This window comes from Elephantulus edwardii, unplaced genomic scaffold, assembly GCF_000299155.1.
Source record: "Elephantulus edwardii isolate Elephantulus edwardi_28Jun2011 unplaced genomic scaffold, EleEdw1.0 scaffold00058, whole genome shotgun sequence".
NCBI classification, from domain to species: Eukaryota; Metazoa; Chordata; class Mammalia; order Macroscelidea; family Macroscelididae; genus Elephantulus; species Elephantulus edwardii.
The window spans coordinates 9,160,695-9,182,130 of NW_006399808.1; the positions used below are offsets into that span (position 1 = coordinate 9,160,695).

At 49.4% G+C, this 21,436-nt stretch overlaps 1 protein-coding gene across 12 annotated transcripts in view; it reads left to right on the forward strand.

The window, feature by feature from the left end:
- Window positions 1-21,436, forward strand: part of CAMK2G (calcium/calmodulin-dependent protein kinase II gamma) — a 62,716-nt gene that overhangs the window by 21,631 nt on the left and 19,649 nt on the right. For 7 of the 12 annotated variants that reach the window (XM_006887518.1, XM_006887516.1, XM_006887519.1 and 4 more), the window contains exons 4-13: window positions 4,377-4,431; window positions 5,300-5,365; window positions 8,212-8,284; window positions 8,440-8,542; window positions 8,954-9,037; window positions 9,482-9,576; window positions 10,181-10,303; window positions 13,663-13,746; window positions 13,974-14,016; window positions 18,816-18,859. In XM_006887518.1, coding sequence (XP_006887580.1) covers window positions 4,377-4,431; window positions 5,300-5,365; window positions 8,212-8,284; window positions 8,440-8,542; window positions 8,954-9,037; window positions 9,482-9,576; window positions 10,181-10,303; window positions 13,663-13,746; window positions 13,974-14,016; window positions 18,816-18,859 — 770 coding nt within the window. Of the gene's footprint in view, window positions 1-4,376; window positions 4,432-5,299; window positions 5,366-8,211; window positions 8,285-8,439; window positions 8,543-8,953; window positions 9,038-9,481; window positions 9,577-10,180; window positions 10,304-13,662; window positions 13,747-13,973; window positions 14,017-16,722; window positions 16,786-18,815; window positions 18,860-19,951; window positions 19,966-20,628; window positions 20,668-21,436 lie in introns of all 12 variants that reach the window. The other 5 variants (XM_006887522.1, XM_006887517.1, XM_006887520.1 and 2 more) reach the window with 3 other exon arrangements.

A 21,436-nucleotide genomic window follows, 5' to 3' on the forward strand; every position in this document is an offset into this window, starting at 1 on the left:
CCTTTGCCTATGAGGGTGGAGAGAGTGGCTCCCATGTGATTCTGTTACGTCAGTGTTTCTGGTGGCAGCTAGTTCAGGCTCCAGTTCTGCCAGTCGGTTTGACCTTGCCCACATTTTTCTTTGAGCCTCAGTTTCCTTTTGCATCTTATGATGCAAGTAATTTATAGTAACCCCCCACAGAGTTAATGCAAGGGTTAACTAAAAGAAAGCATTCAGCACGATGCCTGGCACACACCTCAAATAAGGGTTGGTTATTTTTTTCATCATAACCAAGAATTTGATGGGTCAGCCCTCCTCTTGTCCCCAGTGCCTTGATTTTCTTCACAAATTTAAATGAAGATGACTCTGCAGACCTACTGGGTTCCCGCCCTCTCTTGCTGTCTTCTGTGTTAGGTGGATGCCTCTCTAGGTGGCACACATCAAAGCCTTTCTCTGCACTGACTGGTTGCCTGGCATGGTTGGGCTTCCCCTGCTACCCCTTCTCATTCCTGGCTCCCTGGCCTCCTCCCACCTGGGCTCTGTGTGTGGCCTCGTGGGGAAGGACAAATGAGGGCGTTTCTTTGAGCCACTGTCTCCATGTCTGGGCATAGGTCTGGGTGCCTGTGCCCTGCTGTCAGCCCTGCTGTACTGGGGAACAGGATGGAGGGGGATGGCATCCTGGGGAGTCTGGGTGAGGCCAGGCCTAGGCAGGGCTGGGCAGAGGACTCTCCCGGGACTGGTTGTTAGCCTTGTACCTGCCATCCTGTTAGCTCACCATCCCATGGCTGTTAGTCACCTCCCTAATGAAGCTGGTCTTTAGCTTCTGGGACAGCTGATTTCCAGGGGATTATTTGTATTACACACTTTAATGCTTTTTAATAGCAAATTTTTAATTAAATGGAAAGTCCTTTTGGAAGCGAGGGAGCAGCAGCTGCAGCAGGACTCAGCGTGAGGCGCTGAGAAAGACTGGGAGGCACGATGCAGGATGCAGAGGGCGGGCGGCAGGACTGCGGAGGCTGGAGCCCGGTGCTGGGGCGGCGTGGATGAGAGGCGGGAGCCTGGCTGTCGCTCCTTCCATCTGCCCTGGAAGCCCTCCTCTGTCATCTGCAGACCTAGAGAAGTGTACACTCGCTTTCCTGCATATAGGGACCATGATATGAGGGTGGGGCACTAGCAGGAGAGCTGCCGCTCTTTGACCCTGTTGGTAAACTAGAGAAATACTGAGTCTGGGATGGAATTGTGGGATTGGGTAAGTAGACCGGCTCAAATAAGGTAGGCAGCATGAAGTGTAAACAGTCGTTGGGACCCAGTTCCAGCCCTGGCAGGCCTCCGATTCCTCATTTGGCAGGCGAGAAGCAACACTGGGTTAGAGAGATGGGAAACGCCCCCGGGAGCATGGGCTGTGTGTTCTGAGATGCACTGATTTTGCTCTGGTGGGAGGTGGTGCATCTGACAGCAGGAAGGAAGCCTCTGGTCAGTGTGACCGGCAGGACTAGCCTTCTAAGAGAAAGGCAGTGACATGTCTAGGATTGATGTCCCCCAGTTTGGTCACTCATGGTGACATACACCTACCCACCCCCAGTGTACCAGACCATACAGAAATTCTTAGTACTGTTTATTGTCAATCTTAATCACAGGATAATATGTCATCGATTCATTGTAAATGACTCTAGTGTCATATTTCTTAGATTATGTGAACATTAAAATTGCAAAATCTTTCTACATTGAATTACGTTATTAGTAACTGAGTGGAAGCCTTTTTTTTTAAACCCCATCCCTTGGAAGCCTTTTTAAATGTTTTCTCCTTTTCCTTTAATTGCTACTTCATTCTAAAAAAAAACAAAAACAAACAAACCAGAAGTTATTGATAAATAGGTTAATAAATACTGCTTACCACAATCCTCTACATAAAACACCAGAAAATATAACAAGATTCAAACTCACACTCATGTCATTATATAATGACATCATGTCTAGTCAGAATGGACTCATAACTGACCCTCCCCAACTTTTCGGAGGCTATAAATCACAGGGAAGGAGATTTCCCATCTTTCTACCTTGGACCCACTGGTGGCTTTTACTGACCAAGAGGTGCAGGCTTTGGGTTAGTGGGACATCTTCCTCCAGACTGCGCCACCAGAGCTCAGGACTATAAAAGCACTGGCCACAATGGGAACAGCAGCACATGCTTGTAGTACTTGCAAATGAAACTACGTGATTCAAAGCCTCATTGTGATTGGATATAATGACAGTTATGTCCAGAGCACAATTAGAAGATTCAGAAACTAAATGTACACAGAGTTTGAGCCTTAAAGGTATGGTGATGCATGTAAGCTGGACTTCTGGAAAAAGGTTTTTGTTTTTTTGTTATGTTGAGTTACAGGGATATTTTTATTAGAAGAGAATGAATTTCTGCTGAAACACTGCACACAATTTTATAGAGCATCGTTTTGATGCTCTGTCCTCTCACAGTGTGATTAAGTGTGGTGACAGACCCCTTGTGTCACTGGGGAGGGATGCGGTGAATATATCTAAGAACTTCAGTGGTCAGTTTGGTGTCAGGCCATTCCTTAAGTGCTCCTCAAGGAGTTCCTGGACTTCTGAGGATTTGGAGCAAAGGTCAAACAGGGAGGCCTTTGGAACAGAAGTTCCCCTTCCAGAGAGTTCAGGTGAGGGGAGCGATAGCGGGACAGCCCGCCAAGGCATCTGAGCATCCGCTGGTATTTACATTAGATGATACTCAAGGGTTGGCACCTAACCCAGAGGTGGCTTTGTGGGCAAGAGCTTGAAGAAGAGGCCTCAGGAGACACTAGGTTGGTGTTTTGCCCGAGAGTTCTGGGGGCAGGGAGCGGGAAGGGCTCCTGCTTGCCAGCCTTTTCTTGCTGTTGATGAATGGTTTGCGTCTCCTCCACACAGTGCCCTTCTGGGTGATCTGTCATGCTGTCTTAGGCACATTAAGGAGCCTTGTCTCCTAACTTTGTTACCTTGTTACCTGGGTATGTGGACTGCACCACATTTCTTACAGGAAACAGTGATGTAGCCACTCTTTGAGACCCAGGTTCATCCACTATTTAAAAGTCCTCAGACTATTGATGTAAAGATACTTTAAGCCTCAGGGCCTTTAGTTTCCTTATCTGTATAATTATACTAGCCTTCATCTCAGCTCCTTGTCAGAATAATAACTTTCTTGGGACATGGTCTGGCTGCCCCTTCTGAATCTTGTCACCTAGCAAGGTGCCCAGCACACAATAAATGACTGTGGAATCTATAATACATGTACAGAGCCTCCACAGGGCTGCATCTGTTGGGATTGGATGTAACTTCCATTGCCTTTTTTGTTGCCTCTCTGTGCCATTTCCTCTAGGGCTCAGCATCCAGCCCCTTGTCATTCTCACAACATAAGCTGGGCTGGCCTTCTCACCTTCTTTCCCCCTCTTTTTATTCTCATGTGCATTTCCCCCCTTTTGAACTATTTTTAAATGTACAGTTGAATGGCTTTAATCACATCCTCTATATTATGCTGCCACTATCCATCCTCAAGCTTTTCATCATCACCCTCAGCAGAAATTCCATGCCCTTTAAAGCAACACCTCCCCATTCCCTTCTTTTCTTGGCCTCTGGTAATCACTCTTAAACTTGGGTCACTATGTAGTTGCCAGTTTGTATAGTTTAAGTAAGTGGGATCGTGGAGCATTTGTCTGTTTTATGTCTGACTGACTTCATTCAGCTAAATGTTTTCAAGGTGCATCTGTGTTGCAGCCTGTACCACAACTTCATCTCCCTGTATTGCGGCTTCATGCTCCATCATCTCTGTATGTGCCACACTTTGTCAAACCAGTCTTCTCTTGATGGACAGTTGAGTCATTTCTGCCTTTTGACCATGGCCAGTGGTCCTGCAGCGAGCGTCAATGCACATGTATCTGCCTGAGTGGCTGCTTTTGTCTTTGGGGTTTGCCCTGCAGAGCAGAACCTGTCTACTGCTCATGTTCCCTTTTCTGAGGGAGCAGTCAGGGTCTCCAGGTCTCTGTCTTGTTCTCTATCACGCTGAAGCCTTAGGTGCTTCACTGTCATGCCTCATTATCCCAGCACCCCTTCTCAAGGACTGGCCCCTCAGGGAGGGTTTCTGCTTCTTTCTGACTGACTTCTCTTTACCATCATGTTCATCTCTCGCCTGTGTCTGAGGCAGTCTGAGGTAGTGCTGAGAGATGGGGGTCTGGGTGCCTTTCTCCCTTTGTAGCCATGTAACCCTGGACATAGGGGCCTTTGGCATGTTGCTCCTTCTCACAATGACTCCTCTGTGTGGCTGACAGGCTGAGGCATGGGTGGGCTGCTGAGGAGGAGAACAGGTTTCTGAATTTTCTGTCTGTTAATCTCTGTCCCCTTCTCCTCTCTTGCAGTGCGCCTCCATGACAGTATTTCTGAAGAAGGGTTTCACTACCTCGTGTTTGACCTGTAAGTGCCCCTTTCTGAGGGTGTGGGAGCCTTTCCCTCCAGCTGGCTCAAGATGAAGGCTTGGGAAGAGGCCTGAGCTGGGTCTGCAGCCCGGGCAGAGGGTCCCTCTCCTTTGCCTAAGGGGGAAGGATTTGATTTTGAACTTCCTGGTAACGGGGTGTGTTGCTTGCCCGAAGCCCTGAGGGGATGTCCTTGCTCCCTCTGTGTCTCACAGGTGCAGAATCCCAGCAGTGGCCTTGCTTTGGCATCTCTGTTCCTTAGCCACCTTGCTTGCGTCTTGTTTCTTGGTGCCTTAACTCAGCAGGATCAGTTAGTGCTCTTTGCATGACCTTTACAATTCTGGGAACTCAGAGGTCACTTGTATTAGTTGTAAACTTGGCGCCAGTTTGTGGCTCCTCCACATTGGTTGTATTTTAATCTCAGTAGCATGGCTCTGCCCTTCTAAAGAGTCTGCTCCACTGTTTTCAGGGTTGAGTCTTGCCGTCAGCCCCGTGGCTCTTCAATTCCGCTGTCCTCCACGGGCAGCCATGGCTTGGTGGTGTTCACATTGCCTCAAAGAATGGCCGTTTTCTCTGCTTAGTTGGTTGGTTGCTCTTAGCTCTCCACGTCTTGTGTCTACCAGAGTATTGGGTGATTTGTAGGTCATAGAAGAAAACATGTTCAGAAGGAAGAGAGGGCCTGTTGTTCCCAAAGGCAGTGCCCCATGTACTGAAGGATTAGTGCGTGCTCTCGGCTCTCACATGAAATGAGTGCAGGCAGAGTTTCTCGTCAAAGACATTCATTCTTCCATGTGACACAGGCCTAGTTGACGCTGGGGTTGGCCGCCTGACCCCTACCACGTCTGACCCTTTCCCTCTGTTGGTTACAGTGTTACTGGCGGAGAACTGTTTGAAGACATCGTGGCCAGAGAGTACTACAGCGAAGCTGATGCCAGGTGAGACAAAGGGCCACCCCAGTTATGAGAAGCTGCTGGTTCAAGTGTAGATCTGGGGTTTGGAATTGAAATAAGCCTTGGATGCCTTAGAATGCCAGATTGGTGCCTATTAGAATTCTTTGTGGGAGATCAGAAGAGCTGTTGTCTGGAGAGAAGGTATGGGCTGCATTCTGTAGGTCACAAATCAATTTTTCACAAAACTCTCCTAAGTACTTTACACTTGACTCCCAGAAACACCTTTTCTTTGCATCCCTATATATTCCTGAGCTTGCCCAAGGCACCTCCCTGCCCCCCCTTTCCTCTAACAAATCCTCTTGGCCCCCAGCCCAGTGGAGAAGTTCTCCTCTGCACTTAGTGGGTCACCATGAGTCAGAGCCAAGTTGACGGCAAGTGACAGGAGAAGTGTGTAAAGGTGCAGAGCTGAGGCACCAGGAATAATCCAGAGATAGAAGGGACAGTAGGGTTTCCGAGGCTTGTAGATCTGTGGGTTAGTGGTCCACCCAGAATCTTCTCATAGGGATCCGGCTCCATCACTTTGTATCTTGACTGCCCCCTCGGCCCGCAGCCTCTCAGAAGCCCTGGCAGCTCCTCCATGTGACACAGCAGAATCGCTCCCACCCACAGCTCTCAGGCGCTAGCTTGGCCTGCCTTTCCCGCCTCAGCTCCTCCTCCATCCCAGGCGTTCTCTGAGGGTGATGTCCTTACAACCTGGTTTTGATCATCCTGCCTGCAGCTTATCTGGTTTATGTGGCAGCTCTGGCTCCCTCTGGAGAGTGGGGGAGTGCAGCTTCCTCACGAATTTCTCAACCCTGAGAGACCAGTGTTTGCTGATCAACTTCAGATGCTTCAGACTCAGGAAAAATTCTCAAGTAGGGAGATGAATTCCAGTGCCAGCAGGGGAGGACTGAGCCAGGAAAGGAGGGGAGGCTGCAGGAGGGTGATGGCTCAGGGCCCCTGGGGGCGGGGGAGAGGGACTGTACCCGTGGGCTTGGCCTGGCTGTGCTGGGACACTTCACATTTTTGCCATTTTTGGCCAGAAGGCTCTCCCTGCTTGCCTGGCTCTGTTCTAATTATACATTTCTGTGGTGACTCGCCTCTTCGGCCCAGTCTGAAATCTCTCTAGCCCACTCTTCAGTTACAGCCAGTGGGAAGATTCAAGCTTTGGCCCCCAAGAGTTCAATAAAACCCCTTGGCATTTGTTGGAGCCCCAGTATCAGATTTTAGCGAAAAGAAGTCCAAATGCAGCCTCAGTCCAGTCAGCCAAACTCACCTGCACACCCTGCCTGCTCCCCAGACCCACTCCCCGGACCTGCTCCCCAAGACTTGTTCCCTGTGCCTGCTCCCCGGACCTGCTCCCTAAGACTTGATCCCTGGACCTGCTCCCTATGCCTGTTCCCTAGACCTGCTCCCTAAGACCTGTTCCTTGGACCTGCTCCCAGACCTGCTGCCTGATGTTTTAGCCTGGAAATCCAGATTGTGAGAGCCATCTCATGATTTTTCGACTGTTAAAAGTAAAGTCCCTGGTGTACCCATTTGATGCTAGCAGCACCCTAGCTGTGACAATCAGAGAGATGTCCCCTCCTCTAGAAGAGATCGAACCAGGTGACATCTCTCAGGTCCCTCCTACCTCGCTGTCCACTGAGTCCTGCCAACCAGTCACCCAGTGTTGCGAGCGTGCAGTCCCAGATGACCCTAAACACTGCCAGCTGTCCTGCAGGGAGAGGTGTGTGTGAAATCCTGTCTCCTCTCCCTAACTCCCTCACCCCTACTTAAAAACATTGCTCTAGTCTTTCAACACTCACTGCTGGCCGTGAACTTGAACTACACACTTAACAGTAGTTTGAAGGTGGGCAGCCTGATTCAAGAACCATCCCTGGATATGATTCTGGGTAGTTTGTCTTTTTTCTTTTTTTTCTCCTTGTAAAAAATATTTTCATCAATGTTCCTTCTGCGTTTCTTAAGCTATCTTTCTTAAAGGTGTGTGTGTGTGTGTGTGTGTGTGTGTGTGTGTGTGTGTGTGTGTGTGTGTGTGTGTGTTGTATTTGTTCTGTTCCCCTACGAGGTGTTACATTTTAGGGCAAGCACTGGGTTTTGTTTGTCTTTATATCTTGTTGTTATGTGTTTTTTAGTCGCCTGTGACTCATAGCGACCCTCTCTACAACAGCCCTAAACCCTGCTCTATCCCTTGCCAATCTCACTGTCTCCGGCACACCTACTGCCATTACCCCAATCACTGAATCAGTCAGCCTCATAGAGGGTCTTCCTCTCCTGCACTGTCCCTCCATCCTCCCAAGCATGACGTCCTTGTCCAAGGACTGGTCCCTCCTTGCAACATGTCCAAAGTATGTCAGACAAAGCTTAAGAATCTTTGCCTCCAAGGAGCAGTCTGGTTTTCCTTCTCCAGGATGAACCTGTTTGTTTTCTTGTTCCACACACAATGCTGGTAGACCCCAGCAAATGTTACAGTGAGCAAATGCATGTACCCTCCTCCAAAACAGCATTATGATGTCTTGTTTATTCCCACAAGCCTTTTCTCCAGGAACAAAGTTGGGGAAAAGGAAGGGCATGGATGGTCACTTTCCCATGAGCTTGAGGAGGACCTTGGAAACTGTTTCTGGGGGCACCAGGAGGCATAGTGAATTCTAGTTTCTTTATCATCATCCAGCAGGTGACCCTGTACAAGCCATGTGATCTGCCTGAGCCTACTGCCTCATCTGTAAAATGAGGTTGAACTAGGAGATATCCACAGTCCTTTCTAGCTCCTCATGTGAACCTGTGAACCGCATGCGGTCATGGATAAGGTGGTTTAACCCTGCACTGATCTTGCTTTTCTTTCTGCTTTTCAGTCACTGTATACATCAGATTCTGGAGAGTGTTAACCATATCCACCAGCATGACATTGTCCACAGAGACCTGAAGGTATGTATTACCCAGGCGCCCTCCTTGTCTCCTGCTTGTGGTGCATTGGCACCACCTGGTGCCAGATACTGGTACTGCATGGGCCCAAACTTCTTCCTCTGGGTCCAAGGCCCCAAGGTGGGCACCTCACACATTTTCTTGCTGTTCTCCTGCAGCCTGAGAACCTGCTACTGGCAAGTAAATGCAAGGGCGCTGCTGTCAAGCTGGCAGATTTTGGCCTAGCCATCGAAGTGCAGGGAGAACAGCAGGCTTGGTTTGGTAAGGGTGACCCTGTCTTCCTGAAATCCAGCCCCCGCCCTTCCTCCTCTTCCTGGTCAGCCTTCCTCTTACAGCACTAAAGCCAGACACTTTCTGGTCCTGGCCTCCTCAGAGACTGGAGAGCATGCAGAGATCCCTCCTGGCCCAACATGACTCAGCACCGTGGGCCTGGTCCTTGCCAGTGTGGGGCTCTGTGCACTCCCACCTCTGGGAAGGCATCAGGAGTTCCTGGAAGGCATGGAGATGCGCTCTCTGGTTTGCATTCTAGGCGGTATCAGTTGCTGCTCATGTGTTGAGAGCTCATCAGCAAAAATAACAGGGGAGGGGGAAAAAGACAGAGGAATTTACCCATGGAGATTTAATGAGAGGGGAAGTGGGTTCAGTGAACCTCTGCCTTCTCTTTTGCTCCAGGTTTTGCTGGCACCCCAGGTTACTTGTCCCCTGAGGTCTTGAGGAAAGATCCTTATGGAAAGCCCGTGGACATATGGGCCTGCGGTAAGCCCATATCACATGCTCAGCGTTTTGATGTTAAACACTCGGCCTCAGTAGTGATGAGAACAAGGCATCGCTGTTCCTTGCAGGGTCCGTGAGGGCCTGGTCCATGTGAAACCATGGGATTTGCTCCAGTATCCCTGGGATTGCTGGTCCCTGCACATACCCTCCTCGAGGGATCCCTGGATTCCATGGCATCCTCCTTGGAAAGGAGTTTGCCCACGCCCTAGTGGATGAGTTGTGTTGGAATAACTCCCTGAAGTGACTCAAAGACACAAAGTGTGGGGCACGCAAAAGGTCAGGGGCATAGCATTGTCAGCGGGCCCGTACATCCACCGCTTGATTGGCCCTCAATTTTCCAGGTGGCTCTGAGCCCTGTGTGGCTTTTCTTGGTTCCTCAGGGAAGTAGGTGGCTGACCCTGGTGACTTGTGTGTTCTGTCTCGTAGGGGTCATCCTGTATATCCTCCTGGTGGGATACCCTCCCTTCTGGGACGAGGATCAGCACAAGCTGTATCAGCAGATCAAGGCTGGAGCCTATGATGTAAGGACGGGTTCCCTGGAGAATGGAGCCACTGAGCCACAGAGGGCAGAACTTCCACTCCTGGGGCTCTGTCAGAGAAAGGGACAGTCTTTAGTATGTGATTAGGGGAGTGTGGGGATCTCTGAGGATCCAGGGAGGGACATACAGGGCTCAGTTCTTGCCACTCTCTTTCCTAGGAAGCAGCTTTTCTTTTTTTGCACAGCCTTCCTTTAATCTGTTATCTGCAAAGATAAGAGGGCCATGTGGTGGGCCAAAAGAGAGCCAGCAGGATGTAGGGAAAGGAGTCTGGAGGCCACCCATTGTCATGGGACATAGAGCACTGTTTCTTCCTAGAAAGAGAAGATGCCAGATGCCTCTTCTTGATTTGTTCTACACTTCAGATACAGGAAGAACTGCAATCTGCAACTGTTCTGTTTTCCCTTTCTTGGTCTTTAAGTTGATACTAGTTCTGTAATCTTCTCAAAGCTTCTCTAGCTCCCCACCCACCAGCTTTAGGTGCCACAGAGGGACCCCATAACAGGAGCTGGGATGAAGATAGAGCCTGCCCTCCAGGGTATGAGGCTCACACATTTCATGTCCTTCCTCCCCTGTACCTGCTCCTTAGTTTCCATCACCAGAGTGGGACACGGTAACTCCTGAAGCCAAGAACTTGATCAACCAGATGCTGACCATCAACCCAGCAAAGCGCATCACAGCTGACCAGGCTCTCAAGCACCCATGGGTCTGCGTAAGTTTCCTTGTCTGAAATAAAGGGGATTAAAAATGCCGACGCTTACTGTACCTTGCGTACCCTCCCTTTTTACAAGCATAGACTTCTTCTAGGCACTGAGTGTGGTCCCAGCAGAAAAGGAGGACTGGGGAGGACCTGAAGGTCAATAGGTGTCACTAGGAGGGACCCTGGGATGATTGGAGCTCAGGGACCTCTATCCATCTCTTCCTGACTCACTGTTGTCAGCCTGTGGCTTCATTCTGTTCTGAATGAGAGTTTAGGCTGGCCTGGAGGACTCGAGGTAGTTGACAGAAGGTAGCAAAATCCAGAGTGCATCCCAAAGCTCAGGGTGCGTGCCGAGCTCCCAGCTCTCGTCTGACCCTAATAGCAATGTGAACAAGACCCAGCAGAGAAGGGAGAGGGAACACCGAGCAATTCAGAAGAGCGTCCCAAAGCTTGATCTTGAAGCTCAGGTGCCGAATTCCCAAGAGAAACCCTTGGCTGGCAGGACAGGATGACAGACTCTGTTTCCATGTATAATTTTACCACTTGCAAGTAAAAGGGTCTGCTACGGTTAGGTGTCTTGGCAACCAGAATGTGTTTGCTTATTCTTGCCGCTTGTGCTGGTCACCAGGCTGGGTGCTGGAGATACAAAGATAAATGCGGCATTTTCGCTACCCCCCAAAGAACCCGAAGATTATCTGAGGAAACAGATGCTTAGACAGATAATGTCTTTATGATGTGACACGTACAAAAAAGAATCTAGCTAGCGCGTAGAAACTTGCACTCTCCAGGTAGGAATTGGAATGACTGAAGGCTAGATGGAGGAGGCGACCTCTGACGTGGTTCTTGCAAATGAATAGGAGTTCCCTAGGATGTCAGTTGTCTGACAGAAGTTAACATGTGCCGATGTGAGAAGCAGTGGGAACTGTGACGTGTTTAAGGAATAATAATTTGGTTATAAATTAAGATATGATGACAGGAATATAAGTGAAGCCAGAAAGATTTCCATGGCATACAGGTTTCTGCCTGAAGAATTTAGATTTTATTCTGAAAGACTAGGGAACCATTGAAGAGCTTTAAAGAGGGAATGAAATTTGCATTTAGGGAAGATTGCTCTGCAATTGGAAAATGAAATTGGAGAATAAAGACGATGGAGGCAAGAAGCCCAGGAAGCTGTAGTAGTCTTCCAAGCTAAATCATATGAGGTCGCTTGTATAAGAGAGCTTCATGGTGGGAGCAGACAAATGCAGGAACGATTTAGAGGTTAAAATCAAAAGGATTTAGTGACCAGTTGCACTTGTGGAGGGCAGAACAGAAGTTCTGACTTGACTATCCAAATGGAAGGTTGTAACTTTCACTGGTGGAGGAAAGAGCCGGTTTTCAAGAAAAGATGACTATTTTGGTCTTGCACATGTTGTGTGTAGTCTGAGGGACTCCCAGATGGAGACATCTGTGGGCAGTTAGAAATCTGGTCCTAGAGATTAGAAGTTAAAAATTGGAAATATGGGATATGGCCATTCCCTCACAGATGGTCGTGAGGCTGTAGAAGTAGCTTGGCTTCTATGCCCATCAGACTGTGTGTACACTTGGCATTGCTTCAGGAAGATAAGAATTGATGAATAAGCACTGGCATTTCATGACAGGGAGAGGTTGAGTTAGGGGGAGCTGAGAATGAGAAGGCAGGGTAGGAGGAGAGTCAGGAGCAGAAGATTCCAGAAGGTCTTGGTGAGGGATCATTCAGATACTACAGAATCCATGACAAAGATGGAAAACCCATTTTTATCATATAAATATACAGCTGGCTGGGCCATGGTTGTCTTGGTGGTGGAAATAGATCCCCTTTTTAAAGGATAAGGGATGGGGAGAAATTCCCCTTCACCTCCCAGACCTGTACTTCAAAATCTTGTTTACCCATTTTGTATGTTTTTTTTCCTTTTCTTCTCACTGACACAGTGGTACATATAATAAAAGTACAATTTGTTGGACTCTTGTTTACATATTTATTTCATTCAGGTGTAGTTTAATTTTTGGTCCTTAAGTTGTCAAACCGTAGGCATGACTGATGTTATTTATGAGTTTAGTTATTATATGAGACTATAAATATAGATTTGGTGTTTTGCCCAAAAAAAGCAGAGAGAGGATCGGAGTGAGGAGGGAGTGTAGGTTATATTTTTTGAAAGCTAGAAGGTGATGGGAGTAGGCATGGATTTAGTTGGAGGTTTTTCATTTTTGAGTGGTGATACTGGTTTTTTCTTGGATTAGAGAGACAAATATAACGTATAGACTGCTAAGGCGATACTGCTATAGGAGGAGGGGTTGAAATAACTGGATGATTGAGGAAGCAAGGATTTGGATAATAGAAACAGAGGGTTTCTGGGCCCAGCCTTGCTCACAGGAAGTGATGGGGCTAAAGAGAGATGAGAATCAGTTTGTGAGGAGCTGAAGGTGAATGAGTGGTTGTTGAGTGGCCTCCATGTCTCCTTATGGGGAAGTTTACATTGAAACTAGAGAAGACGGGGGGTACTTTGGCAACCAGGAAGAGGTATGGACCAGGAAGAAGGTCAGTCTTACTAATGGAGTTGGAGACACAAGGATTTATAGGAATGATTTTTCTAACAGGCTGAGACAACTTACAGCAAAGCAAGGGAGGGGGTGAGCAACTTAAAACAGAGACAGATTGAGGAAATAGAATTTTGGGGAATCATTTTTTTTTGGCTCCCACCTTCCATAGTCCTCTATCCCAGTAGCTCCTGAGGACCTCACAGTTTTGGGACATCCATGGTCATTAATGATAGTTTCAACAGCCCTGAGTCTTCAAGGGGATGTGACACATGTCCAGTGGACTCTTGTTCAAAGAAGCAAGGAAATGAAACCATAGATACAGTGAAGAATTTTTTTGTGACATACTCCTAAATTTCTAAGATTAGAGCATCGCTCTGGACTTCGTGCAGGTGTTGAGAGGGGTGAAAGGTGTGTTGGGAGAGCAGACTCCCCTGTCCTTTCGCTCTCTCACTGTCCAGCACAGGGTTGACAGGCGTCCCGATAAGCACCACAGTGGTCAGGACACTGTCCGATTTCCCCAGATTAGATGCTCTCCTGAGCACCGTCCCATAGCATCCATTATCAGCACTGTGGTAGCGTTTAGATCACTGTCCTGCTCTCACCTTGAGTTTTGGGTCTTGTTTTATTGTAAAAGCACTTTCCTATATATGAACTCATTTTCACTCTGGAGCAGCCATGGAGTGGTGGGTACCATGGGGTGACGGATGCTGGCTGCGGGTGTGGCCCCTCCTGAGCATTCCATCAGTGCTAGGGATGCGGCGAGGGCAGTGGGCCAGGGTGGAGGCTCACTGACCTGTCTGCTTTGCTTCCAGCAACGATCCACTGTGGCGTCTATGATGCATCGGCAGGAGACTGTAGAATGCTTGCGCAAGTTCAATGCCCGAAGAAAACTGAAGGTGAGTCTTCATCTTCTGGGCTTGGGACCCTGAAGCTATGCTCTTTAACAGGGTGCCCTGTCTGCTCACCAAAGGGACCTTGCTCCTGGCTGGGCTGAGTTGTGAACAATTATAGTTAGGGGTCAAGACCTGATGTCTTTGCCTCTAGCCAGTAGTTGCCTTTGCCCAAGAGCAGACCATGCTTTGTAGAGTCTGATGGAATTCACAGGACCCTCCTCTCTCCCTAGGGTGCCATCCTCACCACCATGCTTGTCTCCAGGAATTTCTCAGGTATGTTTTCCCAGTGGTGTACTTTATTCCTCCTGAGGTGAGTGGGTCAGGAGGAGGGGTCTCACCCTCCCAGGCTGCACTAGGTGGGCCTTGACCAGAATGATTGAGGATCCGGATTTGAGGGACTGCTGTTGTCACTGCGGGATCCTATGACCTGAGATTGCGTGAGGCTTTGTCTGAGTTCAGATTTAGGAGTCCTGTCCCCTACGCCCTTCCCAGGAAGTAGCCTGCCCACCCTTTGATTTATCTCCATAATTTCTTTCTTCATTCTCTGTAGACTTGCAGCATTTAGGGATTTTAGTTAGTCTAGGATATGAACGAGAGGAAAATCCTCAACAGGGCAGATTGACAACAGTGACTAAAACAGTGAGCTTGAGTTTAATGGAGATGGTGAGGATGACACAGGACACAGGGTGAGGTTCAGATCTGTTGTTTAAAAGGTCACATGAGTCATAGTTAACTCGCTGGAGCCTAACAGCCAACAACAGGGTATTGAGGATATGCTTGGGAAGAAGAGTTAAGATGTAGGAAAGCTTCTAGTCTCTCTCAGTCATCTGCTGGTGGAGATCAGCCCGGGCTTCATTATGTCCAAGCCGAGATGATGAAGACAAAGTATTCCAGATGTTTCAACGTTTTACTATGACTTGGCCTTGTAAAGGATCCTCTGTGAGAACTAGCAGTCAGAGTGGAGACAGAGACCAGCAGAGCCAAGGGGAAGAACTTGTTTCTGTTTGCATGAGAAATTGGAGGAGTTGGGATCAGTAATTTGGAAATCACACTTGACATTTCTTTTCAAGATGCAAGACACTCCAGCTCCCCTGATCCCCGACACTCCCATCATTGTTTGCCCTCATTTAAGAAGCTAAGTGGATTTCTGTGGGGGAAAGATTAATGTCAGGACTGAATACAGAGGTCTTTCCTAGTTAGCCATTTCCCCTTGTCTTACCCTAGCCTCTGACTCCCTACCTTTCTCCTTTGGTTTGGGCCCTTTCTGTCATTCTCATAATGAAACTCTCCCTCCACCCTGTCATGGAGAGGAGACTGGAGGGCTTGCTAGCTACAGCTCGGTAGAAGTCACTCCCTTGAACTTGAGTCCCAGAGACTAGTAACTAGTTCTGAGTAACCCAAGAGCTCTGGCCCTAAGAATACCACAGGTTTGGTGACCCCAGGCCTCTCACGAACTCTAGCCGCAGGACACAGGGCTCTAGGGACATCAGGACTGGGTGGCCCCAGCCTGCAGCCCAAGAATGGACCTCTTGTGTTGTCAATGCCCATGAGGGCAGAATTTTTATTCTGGATTCATCTCTCACAAATCAGAATAGAATTCCTGGCTGCCCCTCCAGCAGAGAGGAGGCTGTAAGCCCTCCTTCCTGCCCTGGTCCCGTATTTGCAGCTTTTACTCACTTGGTTTAAGAGCCTTTCTAAAAGGTTTGTAGCATTATTTCTGTGTGCTGGCCTTACAGTGATAATCTGCAGCTCTGCTTTCCGAGTGGAAGAAGCAAAGAGCAATAGGTTGGCCCCTTCCTGTGGCCTCCACACTGTTCCTCCACCTCACATCATCTTAGGAAATTGGTGTGCTTGTTTCAGGAAATCAGGCTGTATTAGGATAAAGCCGTTGACTTGTCCCTGAAGAGCAGACTCCTTGTTGCTCGGACTTTGCTGGACTTGGAGCTTGTCCAGAGGCTCCCTCTTCGGGGTTCATTCCAGGTGACCTCTTCTGCTCTGACTCTGGGATAGTGAGGACAAAGTCTTTTTAGAAGCTTCTATTAAAAGATGGCAGCTAGGCTATTTGCTGAGTTTTCCCCGTTAGAAATACAGCTTGAGAATCCCTTGGTGAATCAAATGGTTAAGCACTCTACCACTAACCAAAAGTTTGACAGTTCATACTCAGCCAGAGGCACCTCAGAAGAACGGCTTGGTGATCTGCTTCTGAAAGGCCACAGCCATGAAACCCTGTGGCTGTTCTGCTCTGCACACGAGTCAGAGTTGACATGATGACAAGTGGTTTGATTTATTTTTAAATTAGGGGGTACAGTTTAGCCCTGAACTCTGGCAGCTTGGCTTATAGTGGAACCAGGGCTTCTAGAATGCGTTTGCTTTAGCAACTTTTATTTTATTCCCAAAGGCTCATTTTTGGGGCTTCTGGGCCCTCAGAATATGGACATGTAAGCTGAGATAAGCTGCCTCTCCCAGGACTCACTTGAGAGGGTCTCTGAGGAGCTGGGGCCACAGTAGTGAGGGGCCCTGGGGCCTGAGTACCCACGTTTCTATGGAATGTGATGGGGAGAAGGGCTCCGCCCTGCCTCCTGCTCTCTGATAGTGTCCTTATTTAGGTCCTAGGCAAGGGGAAGTCAAAAGTAAGGCTCCCTTTTCTCCGTCTTTGATGGGCGACCTCAGAAAAGGCCCCTGCCTCTCGGCCAGCCAGGCTCTTACCTGTTGACTCACCTGCGGTGGTCGTGGGACAGGAGCTGAAGCCACTCTCACAAGGAGCTGTGGCGTCGCCCCCGCCTCGTTCTCTCAGGCCCCCAGACTGCCGCGGGGCCGCACCTGCCTCACCAGCCTGCCACCCTGGCGCCTCCGCTCCCCCAGCTCGGCTGCTGCGCGGGCGGCCAGGGTCCCGCGCGCCTGGCGCTGGGGCATGCTCGCTGCTGACGGCCCCCGTGGCTTTGCGGCAGCTCTGTGCACTGAGAGACTGTATCCCCTCAGTTGGCAGGCAGAGCTCCGCCCCCGCCTCGCCTGCCGCGAGCGCCGCCGGCCTGGCCGGGCAAGGTACGTGGCATGAGTCCTCCCCGACCGCCTGTCTCGGCTCCCTGCCACCCCACCGGGAGGGCCAGCATGCCAGGCCCACTCACCAGGGAGACCAGTCCCCTGCTTGCGGGCTGAGATGGGCATGCCAGACGGATGACCTAACTTGGCATCTGCAAGCGCATTGGTGTTCCGAAGCCCCCTAACCAGCTGTGCATGCTGGGCGCTTGCCGACTCCCAGGAGGCAGTGGCCTGGGGGACGTGGAGCTGGGCGGCAGGAGCACTTTCCTCCAGACAGCCTAAGAGCCTGACTTGCCTGCAGAGGGCCGCGGCAGACTGCAGCCCCCAGAGACAGCCTGGGCATGGCCCAAAGCTGCCCACTGATAGGACTAAACCTCCACAGATCCCAGAGAACCCAGAGAAGAAGCCTCGCCCCTCAGAATTGTGATCCCTCATGTTGACAGGCCTGCAAGGCTGTAGAGTGAGGTAGCTTTGGGGTCAACCTTCCCAGGTTTGAATCCAACTCTGCTGTCCCCCACACCCAGTACCTCATCTCAGCTCTTCCAGCCTCAGTTTCCTCATCTTTGCAATGGGGATAATGAATGATGTAATCTCCTCAATGACTTTTAAAAGCTCATATGCCAAAGAAGGCTCTCAGCCTTGTCTGTACTGGACAAGTAATCATCTGGGAGCTTGTTAAAAAACCCAGATCTCGATCTCGGTGCAGACAAAACCAGGCTCTGTGGAGGTGGAACAGATACAAGATTTAGGTTTTCAGCTTCCCAGTAATGATTTGACAGACACAGGTAAAGTACCTCTCTCAGCTGGTGGTCAGGTGTAATAGAAAACGTTCCACAGCACCTGACCATGACAGGGACCTGGTCCTGGAGATGAGACCAAAGAACAGTGTTGAAAGTCAGGGTTCTTAGCATGGAAGCACCTCTGTTCCCTTTGGAGAGAGATGGGACACAGCTTGAGGAAGGAATGGCCAAGAAGAGAAAAGTGGTAGCAATAGTGATAGCAACTCTTCACATCTGAGCACTCATCTCATGCCAGTCCCTTCGCTGGTTGCTTTTCACATATGGTCCCCTCTGATCCCAGCCACTACCAAGGAAATTACGGTTCAGAGAGATTAAGTAACTCGCCCAAGATAAACACAGCTAGCACGGGGTGGGACCGAGTTCCAAACCCAAGGCAGTCCAGATGGACCAGACAGCTGGGCTGTTTTCATCTCCCTGTGCCTCCCAGATTCTCCCACCCACTGTCTGCTGCCCTCCTGAGGCCTTGGTGGCCAGCTGGTGTCACCAGCCTTCAAGCACAGAGCTCATCAGCCATGAGCCTCACCTGTGCCTGGCTGGCATTTGTTTGGTGTCTTGTTATTCTGCCCAATCCTGCCTGCTCATGGATACAGAGAGTGGGCTCTGGGGGAAGGGCAGCAAGGTAGGACCCAGTCAGCTTGGTGAAGCCCTGCCCAGTCACGGCTTCAACCCCCTGGCGAAACCCTCCCATAGGTGATCCTAGTCTCTGTGTCTGTGTCTGTGTGCCCTCACGTCTGGTCTCCTCGTCAACTGTGACACTGTTTTTGGCGACCACTCAGGAGATGTCTTGCATCCTTCCTTCCAGCTTGGCCAGCTCGAGAAGCTCTGGGGCATCTAGGGACTGGGCCCTCACTCATTCACCCTGGCACTCTGCTTCCAGGCCTGGGTCAGAAACTGTCAAAGGCAGAGTTCCCAGTGCCTCGGGCGGCTCCAGTAATGAGCACGGGTTTCTCCTCTCAAGTGTGTCCCTGTTTCAGCCAAACTCTCATCTGTGGTAGAGGGGCATCGGCACCCAGGATATCTGAGGGGTCTGATGCCACTCAGGATGCCCTTCTTGAGGAGGGGGTCTCTTCCAGAGATGGTTCAGACACTGGTTTCTCGAGTTCACTCAAGGGTTCCAGACAGTGCAGTCTGGCGCTCTTGTCGGACACCCCGTCGCTCGAACCTGGCTGCCGGATTTCAGGTTGGGGAGAGGTTACAATGTGGGAGACTTGATTTTCCTCTTTGTTTTCACAGCTGCCAAAAGCCTATTGAACAAGAAATCAGATGGCGGTGTTAAGGTAGGAGACTGCCCAGCCTCCAAACCTCTCCTGCAGTCACTTGGGGAATCCTCGGCCCCGTCTTTCCCTTTCCCTGAGAGCCTTCCTGTCCTTGCTATTCTGCTTTAAACCAGAGTCTTTGTGCCTCAGAACAGCAGGTTCCACTGGCCTGAGAGGGAAGAAGGGAGAAGTGTTTCTCCCAACCCTAGTCGGCTCAGGAGGACTCGGGGGGAGCAATCCAAATTATAGAGCTGAACTTGAACCTGACTTCCAGACACGTACTCATCTCCAGGGCTCGACTCTCTGGGTTTCGTTTTAGGTCATTGATTATCCCTACGCCCTTTTTTCCCCATTGCAAGAGATTCCTTTTATGAAATCAGAAGAAAATTTTCCTGACTGACTCAAGGTACTGGGCTTAGAACCTGAAGCCACTACCCTTTCGGCCCTTTCTTTGACCCCAAAGGACTTCCAGACCCAGCTTTAACACCCTCACATGAAAATGTCTCAACCTTTCTCAAGACATAGGCTCCTCACAGACAGACGAAGTGGTACTTTATAGCACGTTTCTGTGTGCTGAAGGAGCTTTATCCTGTGGAACCAGAGCAAGAGGAGGGGCCGGGAGTCTGCGCAGACTATCAGGAAGCCCCAAGGGGAGCAGCTGCTCAGCACAAGGGGCCTGTGGTCTGACGGGTTGAGGGGTTCTGTGGCTGCTTTGAGGCAGAAAAGCGGATGGCCCTGGAAACTTGGGCACTGGCAGTTCATATTCTCTTGAAGCCTACTGATTTACACTGCAGAGAATTTCAAACATTTAAACCACCCTGGGTGTGGATCTTGCATCCACAGCTGAGACACATGTGCGTCCCATTCCTCCATCCCTTCCTCTCCTCATTCTCTCTGCTTGTCTTCTTCTGTGTGCCTCTGCCCCAGGGAAGAGGTACTTGGGCCCAGTTCATATTCTGCTGACATGGAGCTGGGTTGACAGGTGTGCTCTCCTCAGGCTGGACCATATTAGGGGAGTAGGATTAGCTGGGTAGAGATTTTGAATATTTCTACTTGAGGGGGCAAAGTTGGAATCAATCAGCATTGACAAAGTATTTTGTATGTGCCTATCAGAGACCGAGTACTGGGCCCATTCTGAGTAGTACAGAGCTAGAACCTAGAATGAAGTCCAAGAGCACTTGGTGTTTTCATCTTGTCTTAGGTGGTGGCAAGGTTCATTGAAGAGGAAAATGCCACACTTGGAATCAGCCAAGTTATAAACAGGGTCCTTCTGGACCTTAAGTGTGATGGTTCAATCCAAGAAGCTTATGAGGATATACTTGTTGGAGGAAGCTGCAGGGAGTCAGAAGATTTGAACTAAAGCAGTAATTACTTTAGGGAGTGGGACTGGAGATGAGAACAGTGTAGAAGAGTCACCTTTCAGTTTTTTACTTGATACCCATAGGTGTGTTCTTTAAAAGGAGTTATGTACAATTCCTTTCCCCCTAAAATTTCTTTATTCGTTTAAAATTTAAACACAACAGAAGCTATGGATTCTGTTGCATGTATTGATAGTATTCTCTGCTAAATTGGAACATGGACTGTGTAATGAAAGGATAAGAAATAGAGATGTGTTGTTCTGTGGAGCAGAGGACCTGGGCCTTGTTGTTAGGCCAGGGGAGGTGCTATGAGCAGGGAAGCCATGTAAGAGTCACATTTTCAGAGTTGGTTCAGGATGCCGTGCAAGAGAAAGGAACTGGACAACATAATGAACAATATTGCACAGCCAGTCAGAACAAATCTGTACCCAGGAATGCTGAGAATATCATCTGTTCATCTGTGTCAGGAATGTATCAAAGAAGGATTACATTCTTTGTATGAGATTCCAAAAAGGATCCATCGATGATAATGCCAGTCTCTTTCTGGCCTGCAGTATTGGAAGACTGGTGGTACCTTGACTAGAAATGTGCCTATATGAAGAAATGCTCTTTAGAAGAGAAGTTTTGTATTAAGATTGAAAGAAAAGTGAACTAGCTAAGTGGAGACGTCTTCAGAAGCGCTAGGAGATACCTGGTGGAGCCCAGCAAAGTGAGCAGAGCTAGATGTGTGGTTTGGGAATCATGGGAGGGAATCACATAATTTCCTTCCCTTGACCAACATTATTAGATGTTTGCTGTGCTCCAGAGGAGCTCTGGTGGCCTGATGGTGAGGAACTGTTACCAACACAAAGTACAGTTCAAATAAGAGATGGACAGTACCTTCCCATGCGATTTACTGCCTCTTAAAAGCCGCTGGGGGATCAGCTTGTGGTCAGCTCTGACTCGATGATCACAACTGCTCCAGGAATTCAGCTGGCATAATCCACGCCTTTCATAGCAGGAAGGGGAGAAAGACAGCAGCAGGGTTAGGGCACTGCAGAGGGTTCTCAGGGAGGTACAGGCAGGGCCAGTGCTGAGCAAGCAGAGAGGAACATGGGAGTCTGTCGGAGGCGGCCTGTGAGATTGATGGACTTGTTTGATTTTTCCAAGGCAATTAGGAGAGAGGAGAATGTTCTAGGCAGAGAGGGAGGGGAAAGAGAGAGAGAGAGAGAGAGAGAGAGAGAGAGAGAGAGAGAGAGAG